The 19,304-nt window shown below is 45.8% G+C and overlaps 1 protein-coding gene across 2 annotated transcripts in view; it reads left to right on the top strand.

Moving 5' to 3' along the window:
- CACNA2D2 (calcium voltage-gated channel auxiliary subunit alpha2delta 2) overlaps positions 1-19,304 on the top strand; it is a 225,481-nt gene that overhangs the window by 12,738 nt on the left and 193,439 nt on the right. For both annotated transcript variants that reach the window (XM_074603248.1, XM_074603249.1), the window contains exon 2: positions 12,936-13,017. In XM_074603248.1, coding sequence (XP_074459349.1) covers positions 12,936-13,017 — 82 coding nt within the window. The remainder of the gene's footprint in view (positions 1-12,935; positions 13,018-19,304) is intronic.

The following is a 19,304-nucleotide window of genomic DNA, read 5'->3' as shown; positions in this document are numbered from 1 at the left end:
ATCTTCCAGGTGTTCTTTTATCCCCAATTGATCTTCTGGCCTACTTTCTATCTGCTATGCATTAAAAGGTGACCAACCTGTCAGTCTTGGCTAGCTTCAGGAGCAAAGCTTGTGTGCCTCAGGCTTGTTCCCTGGGGAGACAAGTAATTCTTTCCTGCTGCCCTTGGGATTGTCCCCCCTCCCTATTGCCATATGAGTGTCTTGTCCTGTTCTCAGTCTTCCACTCCTTATAACAGTTTCTTACATGCGCTTTCTAGCAGCACTTGCGCTTCCCTGTTGCTTGTTTTGCTGATGAAACTAAGGGTTCAGAGCTTCCAATGTGTCAGTGGTGGAGCAGGAAATGCAACCCAGATCACGTAATTCCTCCTTCTCTGTTCCTCCAAATGAATCTAGGGTCTTTGTTTTGAGATAAATATTTCTTCTGCTACGTCCTAACAAGACACCAGATTCATCTACAGGAACAGAAACATGGCCAGGAGGATTTGGACTCCCCTTGTCCCTTTGGTGTTGGGCGGGTGGGAACTGTCCTTGTGGATGAAAAGCTGCTCTGAGGGACACTATTCTCTGGCAAATGCATGGAAGTCAAAGCTTGGGCAGTGCTGTTCCCTGCAGTTAGGCGCAGGGCGAGAGGGCTTGCTGCCGAGTGCATAGCACACTCAGCACTGGGCTTTTGCAAATTAAATGGGTGCCCTCTGCTGCGTAAGCCCTATGTTGGCTGCTTGTGCCATGTAAATTATGGTCAGGCACCTTTCCCAAGAAATGCTCTCTTTAAAATTGCATTTTTGTGCTGATGATGCACTCATTTAGAATTGGATCTCTTGTGCCCATTGCTTCCTTGCAGCAAGTGCTCACCAGTGGGACCAGTTACTGAGGGACCTGTAGGGCAGTAGCTCCTGACCATCCCTCGGACATTTATCCCCTTGGACGGTACCTGAGATATCATCTGAACACTTCCCACTCCCTGTGTGTGTGTCAGAGAGAAATTCTAGAGGCCATTAAGCTGGGTAATTTACATGCTTCTTGAGCCTGTGCCTAGGGAAATATATTTCACAGGTAATTTCAAATCTCTCGGCGTGTGGAAGAAGTCATTATTCTAAATAGGAAGGGGCTGGTGATGTCACGGGCCCCATTGAGAGGACGACATTAGAGACTGGGATTTTTCTCTCTTACAGAAAAGAGTCCGAGGCATTATATTCATCGTGTTTTGGGATGTCAGATGTTTTTGGTTTTAATGTCAATACTCATTTAGAAAAGCAGAAGAGAGAATTATCTTGTAATCTTAAATTTCAGTTACATGTGAGCATATTGTGTGCGAGAGCTGGAAGGAGACCGACTCCAAGATATCCACATGTGTGCGAGTTTCCTGCTTTGTTGTTTGAGTGCTGTCTTCCAAGGGCGAACATCAAACTTAGTATCAGGAGGTTGAGTTGTAGTTCTGACTGCTCCTAAAAGCCCATCTGGATTTGAGACTATGCTTCACCTTTGTAGCTCCATTCTCCCTTCCTGAAAAAAACCCTAGAAAATATTTTTGCCAGACGTATTAGAAGATTTGACAGTTTAATGTTGATCGGTCCCTTCAGAATGATGTTTGATGGACCATTGCACTATCTGTGCTGTAATTGTGATATTGTGATGGTGAGGGAATGTGGACACTACCTATGATGATTGTGAATCAAGGTTGTGGGAGCACTGCTGGCTTATTAGCTTGTGGTATCTGGTGAGGAAAGGGACGCACCTGTCCTTAGGCTCCGGTAGAGTTTCCTAGTGACCCTTCCCTTTTGAAAGGGAAGACAGCTTGTTGCAGAGTGCTGTTTTCCTGCTGCAGGAGGAACTCCCAAGGTGCTTGGCACAGCATCCTTGTTCCTAAAGGTGCTCCAGCACAGCATCCTCCTTCCACAGGGTCCTCCAGGACAGGAGGTACATCCTTTCCAATGTGAAAAGCTGCTGGCTGTGGATGGAGATAGCGGAACTGAGGCTAATGGATGTCCTGAGCGCATGTAGCAAATCCTGTAGTACCTTCTGAGTATTTCCAGTGTGGTTCAGTCACCTCCATTTCCATAGGCTTGTGTCCTTTTCAAAAGAAAGGCTGTACATGTATGCTTTTCCCCCGTGGAGGGAGCAGTGTTTGTCCCAGCTGGATGGGGAGAAGGAGAGAGGAGGTGACCTGTGAAAGCTGACAGTTTCATCCCTGGTGCTGTAGTGCTCTGGGTGATGCAGCAGAACCGGGACAAAACCGAACTGGGCTTCGTGCTTCCACTGTCCCTGCCTCGGAGCATGTCTGGATGCCACCTTACAACAGGAGAGGTCTTGCAGACAGCTTTTAGATGTGTATCACAAAGTAGTGAGGTAATGGCATAAAATGCAGTAAACATTTTTTTTTTTTTTTTAATGCTCTCCACCCCCACCCCTTTTTTCTTTGCTGAAAGGGACTAATACAATGAAGGGCTTCTGCAAATGAAGGCGACTGCATGTGAAATAACAGGGTTCTGGGTGTTTGGCTGGTGAGAGATGCAATGAGTGAGCATCGCTAAGTGCTTTATAATAACAATGATTACAATGCTCTCTTAGGGACAGGAATCTCTCAGGTAGGGGGATGGTGGGGAGAGGGATTGTTTAAGATTGGGGATTTAACTAGATAGACATCTAGTGACAGTGACACCCGGAAAGCCCCTGAGAAACTTTGCATATGATGCTGTGAGAGGCTACTCCAAAAACCCCAGGAGACATGAATTAACATGGTTAGAGGCTGAAGAATAATGGCAATGGATGCCCTTAAATAGCTCTTGTAGCAGGAGGTCTTTGTGGCAGAGGTTAACGATATCTTTTCTTGGTAAGGCAGAAGTTGTAGACATGAATTCAGCAGAGGTCTGACTAGTCAATAGTCCTCTATCAGACTCCTTAATATGGCTTGTGTTTTAGTGATCAGATTAATCGTTGTGTGCCTAGTCTGTTTCTGATCAGCTGAAATCTGCAATGGATGCTGAAAGCAGTCCCCCAGTGTCCTGTGGCTAGTAAGGGTTACCCAGGGTGCTATTTTCAGCTTGGCCGTGTTTGTGTTCTGCTGTGACTCTTCCTGGCAGTAGGAGCATCACTGGGTGAGGTACCTTGTGTGAACAAGGGCGTGTTGGGAAGGTCTTTCTGGTCTGGGGCTCTAGTCAATCCTTTATGTCCTGGTTGCCACTGTGACATAACATCTCTTCCTCACCCTTGAAACAGCACACCAGAGAAATGAGAGATGACTACAGTGTATGTACTCAAAACTCTGTTCCAGCCATCAGGACATGGCACTCATTTATCATGCTTTGCCACATGCCTTGATCAGACTCTTTACACAGATGACCCAAGCAAGGGGCACTGTTTTGCTTTGTCCAGTATCTTACTATTTGCGTAGCCCAGGAGGTGGTTGCTGTGAACTTTCCTAAAGTCTTTGAGGAGCCTGCATCAGCTTGGGTAATCCTGCTGTTGCTCAGCAATGATACGGGAGCATGGGGCAACTCATAGCATCTAATCACAAAGCTGTTTGCATGTGCTTTAGATGACAGTGTTCTGGTGGCATGATACAGAAATGCTTCCTGGACTGTCTTCTAGCCTTGTAGCCTCATGTACTCAAGCGACAGCTTCCCTATTTCTCCAGGCTGTGGAAAAAAAACTTCTCCCATCTCCAACCAAAAGTGCAGATCCTGCAAGGTGGGGCTGTTTTGACTTCTGGGGTGGTTCAGCCTTCCATCTGGTGATGAGGATTTACTGGAATGAACAAGAAGAGGCAACGATCTATCCTACTTCTGTCTAGCTCCCAAGAGAGTCATGAATTATACACAGAATAAACAAATAACCTGATATGTCTGTCATTATATCATAAAGGACTTTAATAATTCATGCAGCTTGCAAAATCCTTACTAAGACCTACCCTTCGTAACCTTATCTTTGCAGTGGGGGATGGGATCTCTTCAGCCTCTACTCAGATTGCATCTGTAGAACAGGAGGAGTCAGCAAGGGGGGAGGATTTATCATAAGACTTCATCTGTATAATGGGTTGCAAAGTGACATGCAAGAGTTATCAGCCATTGGGGTCTCCAGGGGTGCTGAAAATGACAAGTGGCTGCACTGGGGGAAACTTATGCAGGTAGTGTGCTTCATAAAACTGACACCTATTCACTTATTTATTAATTCATTGTGTTTCAAGTCCAGATTTCTGACAGACTTTGAGATCAGGAGCCCAGTTCTAATCCTGCACAACGAGGGTGACAACATGGTGGAACCCACAGATGTCTCTTGCTCCTGATGTGCATCAGCAAGTGTGCCACAGAAGTCTATTTTCAAGATTAAAATAAGAGCATAGCTTTCAAAAAAAGCAGGGAGGCTAAGTTATTAGGTTAGCTTTGGCTCCAAACAAAACAGTTAATTGATCAGGGTAGCACGTTGCTGGTATCGCCAGTACAGCTCCAGTAGTGGTAACCATTGCCTTTGGCTTATTTTGCTTGTGCTACAGTCCTGGAGTTGTGTGCTGGTGCTTCTGCCACCATGACATGAGAGGTCAAAGTATGTGAGCCACCCATTAAAGTTCTGTTAGGGTTTGAGAAAACCCGTAACAATTTATTGTCGTTTAGACAATTATTCTATCACCTGATGACCCCTCCCCACCCGGAAAGGGGAATCGGGGAAAGCAAGGAAACACAAGAGTTGAAATATAAATGGATTTAATAGGATAAGACTAAATAATTAACAATAATACTAAAGAACCAATATTAATCCCGATACTAATATAAGATATACAAGAATTATACTCAGCCAATTATATCAGCAGGAAACTGGACTCCCAGCGGTGGACAGTAAACGTCCAAAAATGGACATTTATTGCCCACTGTGAGTGCAACAGTTTTGGAAGAAAGGGAAGGCCTTGGAGTCCAACACTGTGACAAGAAGTTCTCTGGACCGCTGCCATCAAGGGTGAGAGAGACTATGCAGCAAACTTTCTAATTTATACAGAATGTGATGTTCGTGGCATGAAATAATCCTGTTGGCCAGACTGGGTCAAATGTCCAGGCCTCGCTCCTCCTCATCCCTGCACCTAGCAAGGCTTGAAAACACTGAGACCTTGAATCCCACATAGCCTAGCTGGCTATAAAGTAAATATTTTCACAAATTCAGATGCTAGAGTCCTCTAAAAGTGCAGTTTTCCCCAGCATTGGAAGAGAAATTAGTCCTGTGTTGCTCAACCCAGGACAAGTTCCCATTAGCAGGACCATCCCCACGGCAGCAGGAACAGTCAGTCTGGTCCTCCAGACGTAAGTGGAATAATTAATTTATTCCTGTTGTAAGGCAACCAAATTCAGTCTTGCTTATGCAGTTGGTAAATGGTTTGATTAGAGTCCTGGCATGGCAGAGGACTTCTTGCTGAATGTGTTCTGTGTCTTGACAGAACTGGAAAATAGCAAACTAGTGTACCATCTCGAGGTGCCCGGTTCTGCTTCCACTTACAGAAGTATGAGTTGGTGGCAATGTGCTGAGATCAGATTTACCCCTTAAGACTGTGACAATTTATTCTTGCACATTTTCAATGTATTTGGGGATCCTCATATGGAGGTCCTGCCAAATAACACTCTTAATGTCCAAGTATCTGTCACAGAATGGCCGCGTCATTGAGTGATGGCCTGAAGATCAACTCTAGGCTCTGATAAGGATGGGAGGAACTCGATGATGGGGTTCATAGCTGGAAGTGCCTTTTAGAAAAGCACTGTCCTCTGCCGTGTGGAAGATATTTACTGTGATTGGTTTGCCATTTATTCTTTTCATTGCTGTATCAATAAGAGGCCCGTGCACACATTTGATCAGAAGAATGCGGTGCCTGTGGGGGGGCCTCTTGCAGCACTGCCAGGCAAGCGTACCCCTAACTCATTCAGTGACTTCTCCTTCCTCTTTCTGTTGGCAAATCATCCACCAACAGATTGCGATTTTCCTCAAACCTACACTTAGGCTTTAAATTATTCACTGAATTATCCTTTGGCCTCCAGCTCCTTTGCATATCAAATACTCCAAATCAGCTCTTTGTAAAGTTTGAAATTCAAGATATTTTGATTGGACACGTAGCTCTCAAAGAATAGTTATCGTGGCTCTTTGTCATACTGGGAGGGCATTTCAAGTGGGGTCCTGCAGGGATCTGCCCTGGACCCGCTTTTATTCAATAGTTTCATTAATAACTTAGGCAATGGAATGGGAAATATACTTATAAAATTTGCAGGCGATACTGAGCTAGGAGGGGTTGGATGTACTTTGGAAGGCATTATCAGAATTCAAAATGAACTAGAAAAATTGAACGGTGAGCTAGATATCAGCAAAATGAAATTCAGTGAAAACAAATGCAAAGTGCTGCACTTAAGAGGGAGAAATCAAATGTACAAATACAGAATAAAGAATAACTGTCTTGGTAGCAATGTGGCAGAAAAGATCTTGAGAATTACCGTGCATCACAACTTTTGAGTCAATTAAGTGCTGTCATAGCAGAAGGGCACATTCATTCTGCAGTGCACAGTAGTTTTCAGACACGACTGGGGAGGTGATGTTTTACCCCTCACACAGCACTGGGTTTGACTTCTGTTGGAGTACCTGATCTCCCTTTTTGGCATCAGCCTTTGGAGATGTACATAAACTGTAGAGAATCCAGAGCAGGACAACAAGAAGGATGAAGTGTTTAGAAAACAGTGCAAAAGAGGGAAAGCTGGAAAAAACTGAGTTTGGAGTAGAAAAAGAAAAAATTGAAGGGCAAAGGATGCAAGAGAATAACAATCTCCCGGTTCTTAGGAGCTGCTTGTAAGAATTTTTCAGTGTCTGCTGTAGGTGGGAAAAGTGGGAAATGAGACTTAGAGAGGATAAGAAGGGAACTCTTTCACCACATGGTGGAAAATGGAACTGGAAAAAGGTACTGTGGGGATCTTGGGTTCACCTTCGGGGAGGATTTAAAGAGCAGATTAGACAGTGCTTCATGCAGAGGGTTCAGGTATTTAGATGTCCCAGTGCAACTAATGGTGGAAGGAAAACTTCCCGAAGCCCCTGCCATCCCACATGTCTATGACTGAACACCTACTACCTGTTCTGTTTCTAGGTGGAGTTAGACTTTAACTGGTTAACGCTTCTGTTTTCTGACAGAGAAATCCTATTTAAGGAACAATTTTCCCATTGCCCTAAATGTCATTATTGGTGGCAAGTGGGTGGTTACTCCTGGTTTTCCCACAAAGAATATTTGTGCTCAACAGCTGTTAATGAAACACAAATCTTCTGTATAATTGTCAGACTATTTTTCCCTTACATTTTGCCCAGCTCTATCTATCCCGCAGGTTGAGAAAACTCCCCGCTTATCCTTTTTATTGTATTGTAATACTTGTTGGGGCATCAAACTGGGATCAGGATGGATCTGGTAGGGGGTTTGGCACTTGTCTCTTTTTTTTTTCTTTTTTTTTTTTTTATGCAAGGCATAGAAAAATTGCAGCAAAAATTTGTAAAGATGAAGCAGACAAAAGATAGGACAGAGAAAGAAGAGCAGAAAGTGTTTGTTTGAATCGTGGAGAACGAAGTGATTTAGTGACAGAGCTGAATGTAGAACACATCATTCTGCTGGCTTTCCCCTTCAGGTTTCTTGAAGATCTTCCTTGGGATATAGTTTTAATATTAATTTGTCCCTTCCTTCCCTCCGATAATAATGTCAAAGATGCTTTCTTATTATAGGGGAGACCAGATGGTAGAGGTGAATAATGTCGTGACAAATATTAAGAAAAGACTAGTCCAGCAGGCAAATTTTTCCCACCCCTCCTTTATATAAACAACTGCGCACATACTTTAAATTAAAAAGGAGTCATAAAATGACAGTGTGGGAGGCTTGATGATGTCTGGAAGCATGGTCAGTAAGTTGTTTGGTTATTTTGAGGGAAACAGGTGCTCTCTGGAAGTTGTATCTTCAGGGGAAAAAAAAAAGCAACTTGTTTTTCCTTGATGGTTAAATACTGGCTCATGTGGGGTTTTAGGTATGTAAGAAACTACAAAAACTCAGAGGAGGCACAAGCGCGCACATACACACATGCACGCGTGCGCACTGACACATGCGCTATTATAGTTAAAGGATTAAGCATTGTGAAGGAATAAGCCAATTATAAGAAGTTCCTGCACAGCAAAAATTAGACAACACAGTAATTAATAACCTTATTAAATAGCAATATTTGGGCACTGAACCAAAGCGTATGAATCAGAGTGAAGCATTCTTGGCTGAACACACTGCGTGAAGTGTAGACACTTGTACAGAACACTCTCTGTGTAGAACCCAATAAGCTTTGGGGCAGTATATCTACTTAGCAAGTAGTTTTTCCTCTTGTCCTTTCACGTTTGTGTGAATCTTTCTCTTATTTTGTGGGCCAGGAAGGCAGCAAGAGAAAAGCACTGAGTGTCTGGTTTGGTTTTTTGTTTTTTAACATTCTCTCTTGCTCACAGTCAAACAAGCCCCCTCCTGAGGCTGCTTTTTAAAAAAAAAAAAAAGTGTCCTCAAGCAGAAAAACTATTTTTCTTTCTTCTTACTTCTCCTTTCCCTGTGCTTTTGTGAGAGGCTGCTTGCAATGAGGCTTACATTCATTAGGAGTTTGTGTAACTGCCTTACCCACGCCTAGGTTAGACGCAAAGAGGGGTGACTGCAGCCCGTGAAGGGTCTGTCCCACGTAACCTGAGCTGCAGTGGTACATCCTCGTGGTGCCGGCCACGGGCTGTCAGCGCGTGGCTTGTCTGCGAATGTCTTCAGCTTCTGTATAGAAGACCAGGACTCCAAGTTGCCATCTGTTGTGTGCACAAGTGTGGGAGGATGTGGGCCAAGGACAGCCTGTCTCTCGTCTTTCCAGGCAATTCCCATTTTCTTCTGAAGCCATGCAGCTGGAGCAGTGGTGTAGCCTCGCAAACCGATGTCACCTACAGCATGAAATGTGCCGTAACCCTAAGTCAGGGCGGCTGTGACCAGTGGCGAGGCACAGGCGCCCACTGAGTGGAGTGGGACAGGTGGGACACTTGGCTTCCTGGCCCTGACTGCAACAGCAGTGATTAGTCTCCTGATGTGCTGCTCATCACAGTAAATATTTTTGAAGCTCTGCTCTTTTTTTTTTTTTTAAGCCTACTTTATCTCATCTTTAAGAAAAATCAAATATGCAAATTGTGAAATCAATTAGCATTTTTGCAGTTTTCTTTGGAGAGGCAGTGATAAATGGTGTTGTGTTTTCAAAAATCACTTATGTCCCTTGTTAAATGTTGCACAGGAGGCTGTAAAATATAGAGGGGAAGGAACTAAAACCATGGTTTTTTTCAATGCAAGAGATTTTTAATGTATGTCCTGAATGTGTGTCATTGTGCTTGTGCATACAATATCGTAGAGTAGTGTGGTTGTAAGAGTCTCCCCAGCAAGGGCAGAGCCAGCTGAGATGATGGTGGCTCACTGGGATATGCTATGCATGTCACTGCTGAAGAGGGGACAGGGGATGTTGGGACTGCTGGGCTGCTTTGCCTGGGGTTCCTGTAGGCACAGAGCTACCGAATGTAATCCCAAATACTCCAGCTCAAAGGTTTTCTCCTCGCCTGTGTTAATTCACTAGGAGGACACTGAAGTGGTACTCAGGGAGACTGCGCACATGGCTCATAAAGGGGGCCCGGTGGCTTCCTGTGGGCAGCACCACATCCGTGCTCGTGGCTTCCCAGTCCGTGCCATCAGCTGTTTTCTTTATGCTTTATTTGTAAATGCCATTTCATGAGAGCAGTAGGGCACTCCAGGCTGCATGTTTTGAGGAGTTATTGCTCCTCAAGCCCTGTAACGCCACCTGAGGCGTGTAGTAATGGCCCAGGAATGCAATGACTGTCATGTCTTATTGCTTACAGCTTCCATAGGAGACACGCTTCAAAGAGAAATCTCCATGTTCATAATGGGCTATCAGTTTCTTTACCCTCTTCATCCTTGCTACGGTCGTCTTACATAAAATTTTAAGTGCGGTGGCCGTGGGAGAGAAACAAGAGGCCGAAGGTCAACTGAGACAGAATAATAATGGGTTTTATGTATTTTATTATTCTTTTTAAAATGGTAGCTTTCAACCCAGCATATGGCAAGTGAGATGAAACCTCCAAATTCTGGGATGTGGCCCACTCTGAAGACTTCTGGTCACGGACGTTACCAGGGTAAGAGGGACATAGTTATGGGTCAGATAGATACACACACAAGGGCTTTTGCCAGTGGTGTGGGTAAGGGATGTGCCAGTTGGAAAAAATTTTTACTACCACTGGCAAAAGTTCTCATATAGCCATACTACACCAAAAAAAGAAGTGGCTTCAGCTAGGATGTTTTTTAATCTAGAAACCTGCTGTCAGCTGTACAGAAATCCCCTCCCCCTTTTTTTGATAGTGTAATGCACTTTTTTTTTTAATAGTGGTACTTGAAGCTTCTACTACAAGGCTTAGTTGAACTTTCTGGGAAACTGCTTGTCTGTGAGGTTGAGAGCCAGGTATCATAAGGCTGCACAATTAAAGGGAATTGCAGTCTTTTCATGAATGAAAAATCCGATGGCTTTTCCCTCAAATAGTAGTACTTCTTGGGGCGGAGGCAGGGGGTGGAATAAGTTTAAACTTTTTTTTTTTTTTAAACAAATCTGCTGACTAAATTTAAATTCATTTTAAATCCCAGCCCAACTGAGCGCTCAGTGTCTCTTTTGCACATACCAACAGAGTAATACCGATGCCTCTGTCTTCCTGTATAACTTATGCTCTCTGAAAGCCTGGCCGTGTGTGACATTTATGCGGATATGAGCAGTTGTTAATACTGATGGATACAGCTCAAGATGGACGGTAATTTTCCCTTGCTGTGGTGGTGTAGGTGTTCCTGGAGGCAGCTGACACAGGCAGGTGTCACTGAAATCGAGGATCTTGCACAGAGCTGGAAGTTAAGGAAGGGTGTCAGCTCCGTAAGTCCTCAGCAGGGTTTCTCAGACCTGTGGCCGAGTACGAGCATATCATTGATTATTTTTATTTTTTTTTTCAGTTCAATGGACAAACTGGAGGAGGGGGAAAAAAAGCAATTAAAAAAATTCAGTCTTGGTGTTTCAAAGCATTTTTTTAAATGAATGATGTGTAAAAATAAATAGTTTTTGTAAAAATACTTCAGAAGGTTTATGGGTAACTTTGGACAACCTGAATAAACCTTTGATTGCAAATAAAATGTTTGACTGGTAAAGGGAAAAAAAATCCAAACAACAATCCAAACCCCCACTCAGCTCTGTGACCCGTTATCTTTACGCTGGCAGTCCCACTGAAGGCTTCGCTTTCCCTCCTTTGGTAGAAAGGTGGGTTTGCAGGTGTCATCACCCATCTCCTTCCCTTGATGTCTCCTCCTCCCCAGCCAGGCTCCCAGGGGAGAAGAGACAGTGTTACCTCTGCAGGAATGTGGGAAATAGCATAAGATATGCAGAAAAGATTTGGCACGTGCAATTAGATCTTGTTTTCATCCACAGCCTCATGTGTTATTAACTGGCATGAATTTTGCCTATGTGAGTAACACGTGTCTGTCTGCCAGTCCCTCCCTCTGCCTCCTTTTGTCCCCCCGCCCCTCACAAGCAATGCTTCAGCTCAGTTCTGCCGGTTGTCTTGGGCATCTTTCTGCTTTGACATTTCTGCCCACCTTTTGGGCCATGCCGTAGAATTCAGAGTCCTCCGTGGCCTTGCTTCTTAGCTGGGTTTTTCTGCTCCTTGATCTCCAAGGGAGCCTCTTCCATGGTTTAATGGGTGGTGGGAGTGTGTGGGCTGTCTGGGGAACGTCTCTTTGCGTGAGGGATGAAATCACATTGTGAACCTAAGCCAAGTGCAAAGCCTCCGAGCTGGTCCACTCCCTCCCACCATTGCTTTGCCATGATGCTAGCCTTACCTTCCACTCCTGCTCCATTCCTCCTTTCTCTGGTGTAGCGTTGAGGGATGAATGTCGTGGTGGAAAAAGCACCGATGGCAGTGCCGAGTAGTGCAGAGGCAATAGAGCATTGCTTTTCCAGGTCAGATGGGAGATTTGACATTTGCGCAGCCAGCGGCCAGAGTCAGGAAATCTCATTAAAAGGACAGTTATCAAGTTCTGTGGATTTAAAAGAGGGTTTTTTGTTGTTGTTTCAACTTGGTGTTATTGCTCTAAGTGGAAATGTGTGTTGTTGAATATATAGGAGGGTGCTGGAAGGACTGGCAGCCAGCTCCCTTACAGGGGTCAGGATGAAGGAGCTGCCACTCCTGGCCCTTTGTGCTGCCCCAGGAGGCAGCTCTGCCCACGGTGGACCTGGCAGAACCGGTGCCCGGCTCAGGCTGGGCTTAGCTGAAGGTGCAAAGCAGCTGAGCCCTCAGGCACTCGATGCCCTGGGCTTGTCGCCTGGCTCTGCCCAGGTCTCTTCTGCTGTGCCGCAGCAATGGTCCATCGCTGCAGAAGGACAGGCACCGCGGGTCCTGCCCTGGCTCTATGTTTGCTCTCTGCCACAGAGCCCTGCTGAAGCAGTAAGCTGTCTTCTGTACGCCACAGCACTTCGACCTTGTTAATCACTCTGGGCTTAAATAATTACCTACTGTGACTGTTTATGTAAGAAGGAAAAAAAAGCCACCCCATACCTTGCAATTTTGGTTGTACCTTTTTTCCCCGCTTTTCTCTCTGTGGTGCCTTGTGCGTAAATTTTGAAGTCCTGAATCTTATAACCTGCCCCAGCCGTAATTCTCAAAGCCGCATGTTCTTGGTATTCTGCCTGCACCCGGCGCTGCAGAAGGGGCGCAGTTAACTTAGCTGAGGGCACCGATTTCCTCCCTCTCCCTTCAGTCGCCTTGCTTATCTGTGAAGTGTCAGGGCTCTGACTCTTTCTCTCTTTCTTTCTCTCCCTTTCTCTTTCTCGCTGTCTCTCCGTCTCTTGCAGTATGCAGTACTGGGCCAGGAGGCTGGAGCAGGAGATTGATGGAGTGATGAGGATATTTGGTGGAGTCCAACAGCTCAGAGGGGTAAGCTGTCTGTCTTTTACCTGTGCTGCCTTCCTCGTGGCAATGAATGTTCTCATCTGCAGAACTCACCTGTGTGAACGCTTGCAATAAGTCACCCTCCCGGCTCACTCCATGTGCAGGGTCATGGCTGGCTGTGCTTCTGGTTGCAGGTCAATTTGATGTATTCATGGAGTGTGTGGGAGTGAGTGTGTTTTGTATCTGTCTGCCTCTCGGGCTGCATGTCACTGCTATCTGAGCATGTACCTCTGTTTTGGTTTTTTTCTATATAACACACTAAATGCATCTTAAATCCAACTAATCTTTCCTCTGGGGACTGAAGGTAGTTTAATTTGTGTTTTAATTTTGAACTTCTGTTGACAAAGCAGGAAATGTTCAAAGGATAATTTGACTATCCATTGGAAGCTCTGTGTTTTTAAATATACGTTGCAGGTAAAGATGTTAATTCTTGTTTGGCTTCGGCTTCCCAGTGCACAAACCAAAAACCCGTACTGATGGTATCTGGCATCTGCCTCTTGCTCCCTGACTTAGCACCAGGGCCTGAGTACGGCAGAAGCCAGACCTCCTCTGTTCCTGGCAGCAGTGCTCCGGGTTGGGTTAGGGCGGTTACAGAATGGCTTCGTCGTGGTTTATTAGGTTTGTGGATCAAAGGGTCCTTAAGACTCTCTCTGTTTCCCCTTCCCAGTAAAACCCTGTTTCCCCTTCCCAACACTGTTGTGCTGACTAGCTGTTTAGAAATGGAATAACTTGAAATTAGGGTTATGGTGTTAATCTAAAGAAAATAGGCTTCTCGAGCATGATAAATATATTCCCCCAGAAAAAAACATGGGGTGTATTTGTGTTTTCTCATGGCAGTGGCATGTTCTTCTCAGATGACAATGATTTGTGGGCCTCTCACTCTCTGTCTTACACTAGTAGCTATGCTGGCTTCAATAGAACTCTTCATGTTTTATACTGTTGGTTGTAACCCATTGTCTAAACAAAGAAGTTGTACTATTTTCTTTTAAATTTATTTTAAAATGAGTTTAGCTGAAGGCTTGCAAAACCCTTTGTAGTTCATCCATTCATTCGCGTTCATGAGCTCTAGAATGATGTATCTGGGCTTTGCTTGCATTCATTTCAACTGGATTGATACAAACTTCATGCACAGCACGAACAGCATATATATTGCTTTGGTTTTAACAGGTATGTTTGATTATATCTGTGCATTTGTGCGATGCAGTTTTGCATGATGGCAGGGTCTTAGAATCGGAGCTGGGGATGCAAGTTTTCCAGGCAATCCATAGACGTAACAGCCAGCATACTCTTTAGCAGAGCACATTTTAAAAAAAAGAAGACTGCTACTAGGTTTTGTACATGTCCTCTCTTACAATTTATTCTTATTAGCTTTGATTTTGCTCCTTTGCATGTTAAATAGGTATATCATGTAATTTTTTTAATGCCATAATTAAATCGAAATTACACCTCCAATTTGCCAGCACTTGACTCCTATTGGCCAGTCAGTCAATTACAGGTAAGAGAGCTTCCCTCTTTTTCCGTTTAATTCTTCTGCTAGTGCATCACTTTAATGGAATAATACCAGATAAACTGACTACAGAGGGATCGAAGGGGTTTTTTGGAACCGTCTTGTGAAGGGAGAGAGCTGTGCACAATTATTCTATCTGGTATAAACCACCTGAAGCCAAGAAATGAGCTACTGAAAATTCCAACATGCAACCACTGGAACATACAGAAAGGACTAGTAGAGGCTGTCTGTGGATCTCCAGGGGAGAACGTGGGATGTGAAGTTCAGGTTTGAATCACAAATGCAATATCAAGTGAGTGACACTTAAAGACCACATCACTTGCTAATGCAAACTAGCGTAGCTTCGCTGATGTGCTTCATCCTGAAGAATTCAGAGCTGTGCTTGCAGAAAGTCCTTTTACCCACCAGTTGCACACGGGTTCATCTGGGTTGCAGGATGGGAGCTGCTTAATGTCATACAGTGGTATTGTAACCCACTCTGAGATGTGGTTAAAAAAAAATAAATCCATATTCTGTTGCAGGCACACTTGAAATTTAGAGGGTGGCAACTAATTCTTAAGGTTGGGACTGGGTCCATGCTTCCCTTCTTGTAAAGGGCATTACCTGAGCATGACTTGGACTTTGTATCTCACCTTGCTCCATCGTCATGCTGGCTTGCAACCAGGATGCAGGTGCTGGAGTCCAGTACCAACCCACAGAGCTGTGGTGCTCCCTGGCACAGAGCGGGCAGGCTCAGAGGAGACGGAAAGCTACTGCCTGAGGAGCAGCAGTGGGGGCCGAAACGTCCATCTAGCTGGAAGCGAATCCCACCCACTGGGATTTCTCAGAAAGGTGTATTAGTAAGTAGGAATAGATCCATGTGGGGCAGGAATGATAAAGAAAAATGGGGCAAATAAGCCTGTTTTTTGCCAAAACTTGCTGATGTTTTTTGGGGTTGCCATGTTAGCCTGGGACATTCAAACTGTCTGCAGAGGGGGGCTTCTGGTACATAGTGATATTAGAATGATGTTAGAATTAGGGGGGAAAAAGGGCTGTGTCACCAAAGATGAAACTGGTCTTTCTGAACTCAGTGGGGTCTCCTGTGCAGGTGGTGGGTCCTGCTGCCAGCTCTCATGGGTCTATGAAGCCTGTAAGCGCTGGGGGTGGTGCCACGCCAGAAATGGATCTTCCCTTTCCAGTTCAGGCCTGACTATCAAAGTGACAGACCGGTAAATAATAATAAAAATACCCTCCTCTGAGGTTTGTCAGGTTTACTTATGAATATTTTTTTCCTTGGGTTGCTGTGAAAGGATGTGGACCTGTTCTTTGTTTATTGACTGAAATCATTAACTGTTGTGGCATACAAAGCATGAAATTTATTGTCAGAAATATGGTGTCCAGGAACATAACAGTGCTGAATATTTTATCTTGCTGGAGTGCTGCCCACCCAGGAATGATTTTTATTCTAGCTCTTCAGTCATTTCCTAGAGTTGGGGTACTAAATGTCAGCTGCCTCCGCTTCCCCCCTCTCCTGCAGGGTGGACAGGCAGTCATCTCCTGTGCTTCCCCTGGGGAGATTATCCAAGTTTACACCATTCAGATGCTGCTTCGCTCAAGCGGAGTGTTTTTCTGTAGCAATTACAGAGGAGGGTGAGAAGCTCTGAGATGCAAAGGGGTGTCACGCCAGGGGCTTGCCTTTCAGCTGTGAGACACCACCTCATTTCTCTTCTGATGTCCAGACCTTGAAAATACTGAAGTGCAAATGTCCCCATTGGTCACACGGGCTGTGGTGGGGCTACACGTAGATCTGAACGCTGTGGACTTGGGGCTGTAGAGAGGACCGTGGCCTTGCTGGGCTGATTCTCTGCCCATTGAAGTTGGCGTTCAGCCCTTTGGGTGCTCGTGGTGCAGCATCGTGTTGGCTCCTGGCGTGTCTCAAAACAAATCCCAGCACTTGGAGATTATGGCATGTTGCTTTGCCCCTCTGTCCTCTCCTCCCTTGTGGCTCACCGGAAATATTTGAGAGCACAAATCATTGCTAATTTAACTCTGACTGGCACAATGATATGTGGAACCCTAAAATGCTGGTTGAGTAGCTTAAAAGTCTTTAAATAATAATTTCTAGAATAAGGAATATTACACTAAAAACCCAGCTCCCTGACTTCTATTCTTTTTCTGTTAGTGACTTTCTTCATGGCTACAGTGGACCCTTCATCACTTTGCAGGACAAGAAAATGTTTGGTTTTGACATTTCCTGCTGCACTGCACTAAATTTCTGTTTCTTCCAGTGTTTTGGCACAAGTAAAAGTCTTCTAGTCAAAAGTGGACAAATTTGTTGTGTTTCCAGCCTAGATGTTTTCTGCGTGTGGCAAAACCTGCTCCTGGGTAGACTCAGTGGGCGAGAGAGATTTCCCGTGCAGCCCTGTCCCAACCTACCAGGGCCCTGCTGTGCCGGCACTCGTGGTGGAACCGACGGCAGCAGAGCCGTGTGTGCTGCTGGGTTTTGTGCCTCGCTGAGCATTTCCCCTGGATGTTGCATTAAACCTTCCTTTCTCAATAGCCGGGCTGAGGTTGCAAGTCTCCTCTGGCTTGTTATCTAAATTGTGTTTGATCCTGTGGCTCCTGAGGTGAGCAGTTGGCTGGTCAGACCACCTCCTCCCTCTCTTCTAGTACCTTTTATCTGTGGCTGCCTGTTAATGGGCTTGTTCCTTTGCTGGCAATTACTGAGGGACCCAAAGCCTTCAGAATGAGATGGGGGAAAAACTAAGCAGTGTAAGTGCCGAGCCCCCTTTTCTGCTCCTGTCTTTCTTTCTGCCCTTCTTTCTGTCTGCCTTTCCTGAGGGCTGCTTCAGTAGCAGAGACAAGCACTCACCCGGAGGCATGGCACGGTGGCAATGAAGCCTCTCCCCGTTCAGCAGACAGGCGTTCGCAGGGGCAGGGTGAGTGGCAGAGCTGGACCTGGGGTTTGGATGAACAGAGCTTCCAGTCTGGAAAGCTATTTTTGTCCCCTCCTGCCCTTTCCTCTGGGCTGTTGAGGGAAGCCAAGAGACAGTGTCTGGATCTGCCTCGCCGCCATACGACTGGAAGGTGTGAGTACTGCTGGCCTTGGTGGTGAGGAAACACACAGTTCATAAAGGTCCAGATGGCCCCAAACCTGAGCCCAGGGTGAACCAGAGCAGAGCCGGGCAGGCAGCGAGCTTCTGCGTGAGCTACGCTTGGTCCTCAACATGTGGGACTGCACGGAAGGGAGGATGAGCCCAGGGAGAGGGTGCCCTTTGGGATGCAGCCTGCTACCCACAAGGGCTTTGCTGAATGTGGCAGAGCAGAAATGGCTGGACTTGGTCCTTGTAATCAATGTCTTATTTTACTTCGGTGGATTTTTCGTTTCTCTGTCTTTTCTTCTTGCTTGTTATCGTGTGCTGTTTTCTCAGCTTTGTTTTGCCAGTTTGGCATCTCTGCCTGGCAAAAGTGCTGCTGTTCATTCATCTGGTCTTTTGTGAAAGGGAAGGACAAATCCTGCTGGCCAGGTTTTGGGGCAGAGTGACCAGGATCTGTGCAGGCGTCCCCACCTTTGTCCGCCTCGCAGCATCACCTGCAGCCTGCCTGTCCCTTCTGCTCAGTGCTGCTTCTCTGATACATCACTTCGTGCTTTCAAAGTGTGGCCGACCTTGACTTGAGGCAGCCACAGGTGAGGAGCTGTGGTTGAGCTGTGCACAAACAAGAACTTGGATTTAAAAATAATAGTAGACTAGCAGAGTTTTGGCTTGGATCTGAAGAGCTGAAGTGGCATCCACCTTGTACGTTACTGCAGTCGCTAGCACTCCTCCTGTGGTAGGGTCTCTGCAGTGCCGAGTATTTCACATGGCTGTGGGAGTGCATTCCTTACAGGACTGCTGGGACAGAGCTAGAGAGTCTCTTTAGTACCAGCACTGGGAGGTAAAACGTGCTCTCATCAAAGGAGCTGCCAAGGTTTCCTGTTCAACTTTTTTGATCTTGGGTAACTACTGGCATAATAGGAACATAGCCGAAATCTTCCAAGTAGCTGTGATATTACATGATGTTTAATTTGCTCTTTTGTGTTCTCTGGGTATAGAAACACTCACCTGGTCATTCAGTAGGGCTGGAGAGTTTGGAAAGTGTTTATGGGATTTTTAAATGAATGATGCTGGAGAATCGGAGCCCCCCTGCACAGGGCTCTGCATGCAGTGTCTGAGGAGCATGTCTGCTTCCAGAGGGCCCTGTCAGATGGACTGGGCATTTACAGAAGGACAGTGACGTGGTCCTTCGACATGTCAAAGTTGGGAATAAGATGCTAATCTTCTGATACTCAATCCAGTACCATAATCCCCAGTCTGGACTTCAAAACGCCGTAGCAGAGTGCATCTGGCCTTTTCCTTCTGAGGAGTGAGTGCCGGCCTCTGGAGTGGGAGACAAGCGATGCCCAGTGCCTGCACTGCGCTCAATGAGCTGGGAGAAGGAGTTTGAGCCCAAAGCTTGGGCAACACACACAGCCAGCTGCTTCTGCTGCAGCAGCGCAGAATGCCAGCCTTCTTCCAAATGCTGCAAGGGAGGAAGGACCTAATTGAGTTTTCCAACAGCTAGTGCCCATCCGGGGGCTGACCGAGAGTTTGGACGCTGTACCCCAGCGAGATGACGCCTAGCTCCGTGCTCTTGACTCCCAAGCTCATGCATTATCTGTCTGATCCTTGCAGTTTCTCCCTTTTCCCTCCCCCTCTCGTACCAGCGTGCACACAGCCTGCTTCCGCACACCATTGCTGTGCCCTCC

This window comes from Larus michahellis, chromosome 10 (assembly GCF_964199755.1).
Source record: "Larus michahellis chromosome 10, bLarMic1.1, whole genome shotgun sequence".
NCBI classification, from domain to species: domain Eukaryota; kingdom Metazoa; phylum Chordata; class Aves; order Charadriiformes; family Laridae; genus Larus; species Larus michahellis.
Note: the sequence above shows the minus strand (reverse complement) of the source record. Positions and strands in the feature narration are given on the sequence as shown.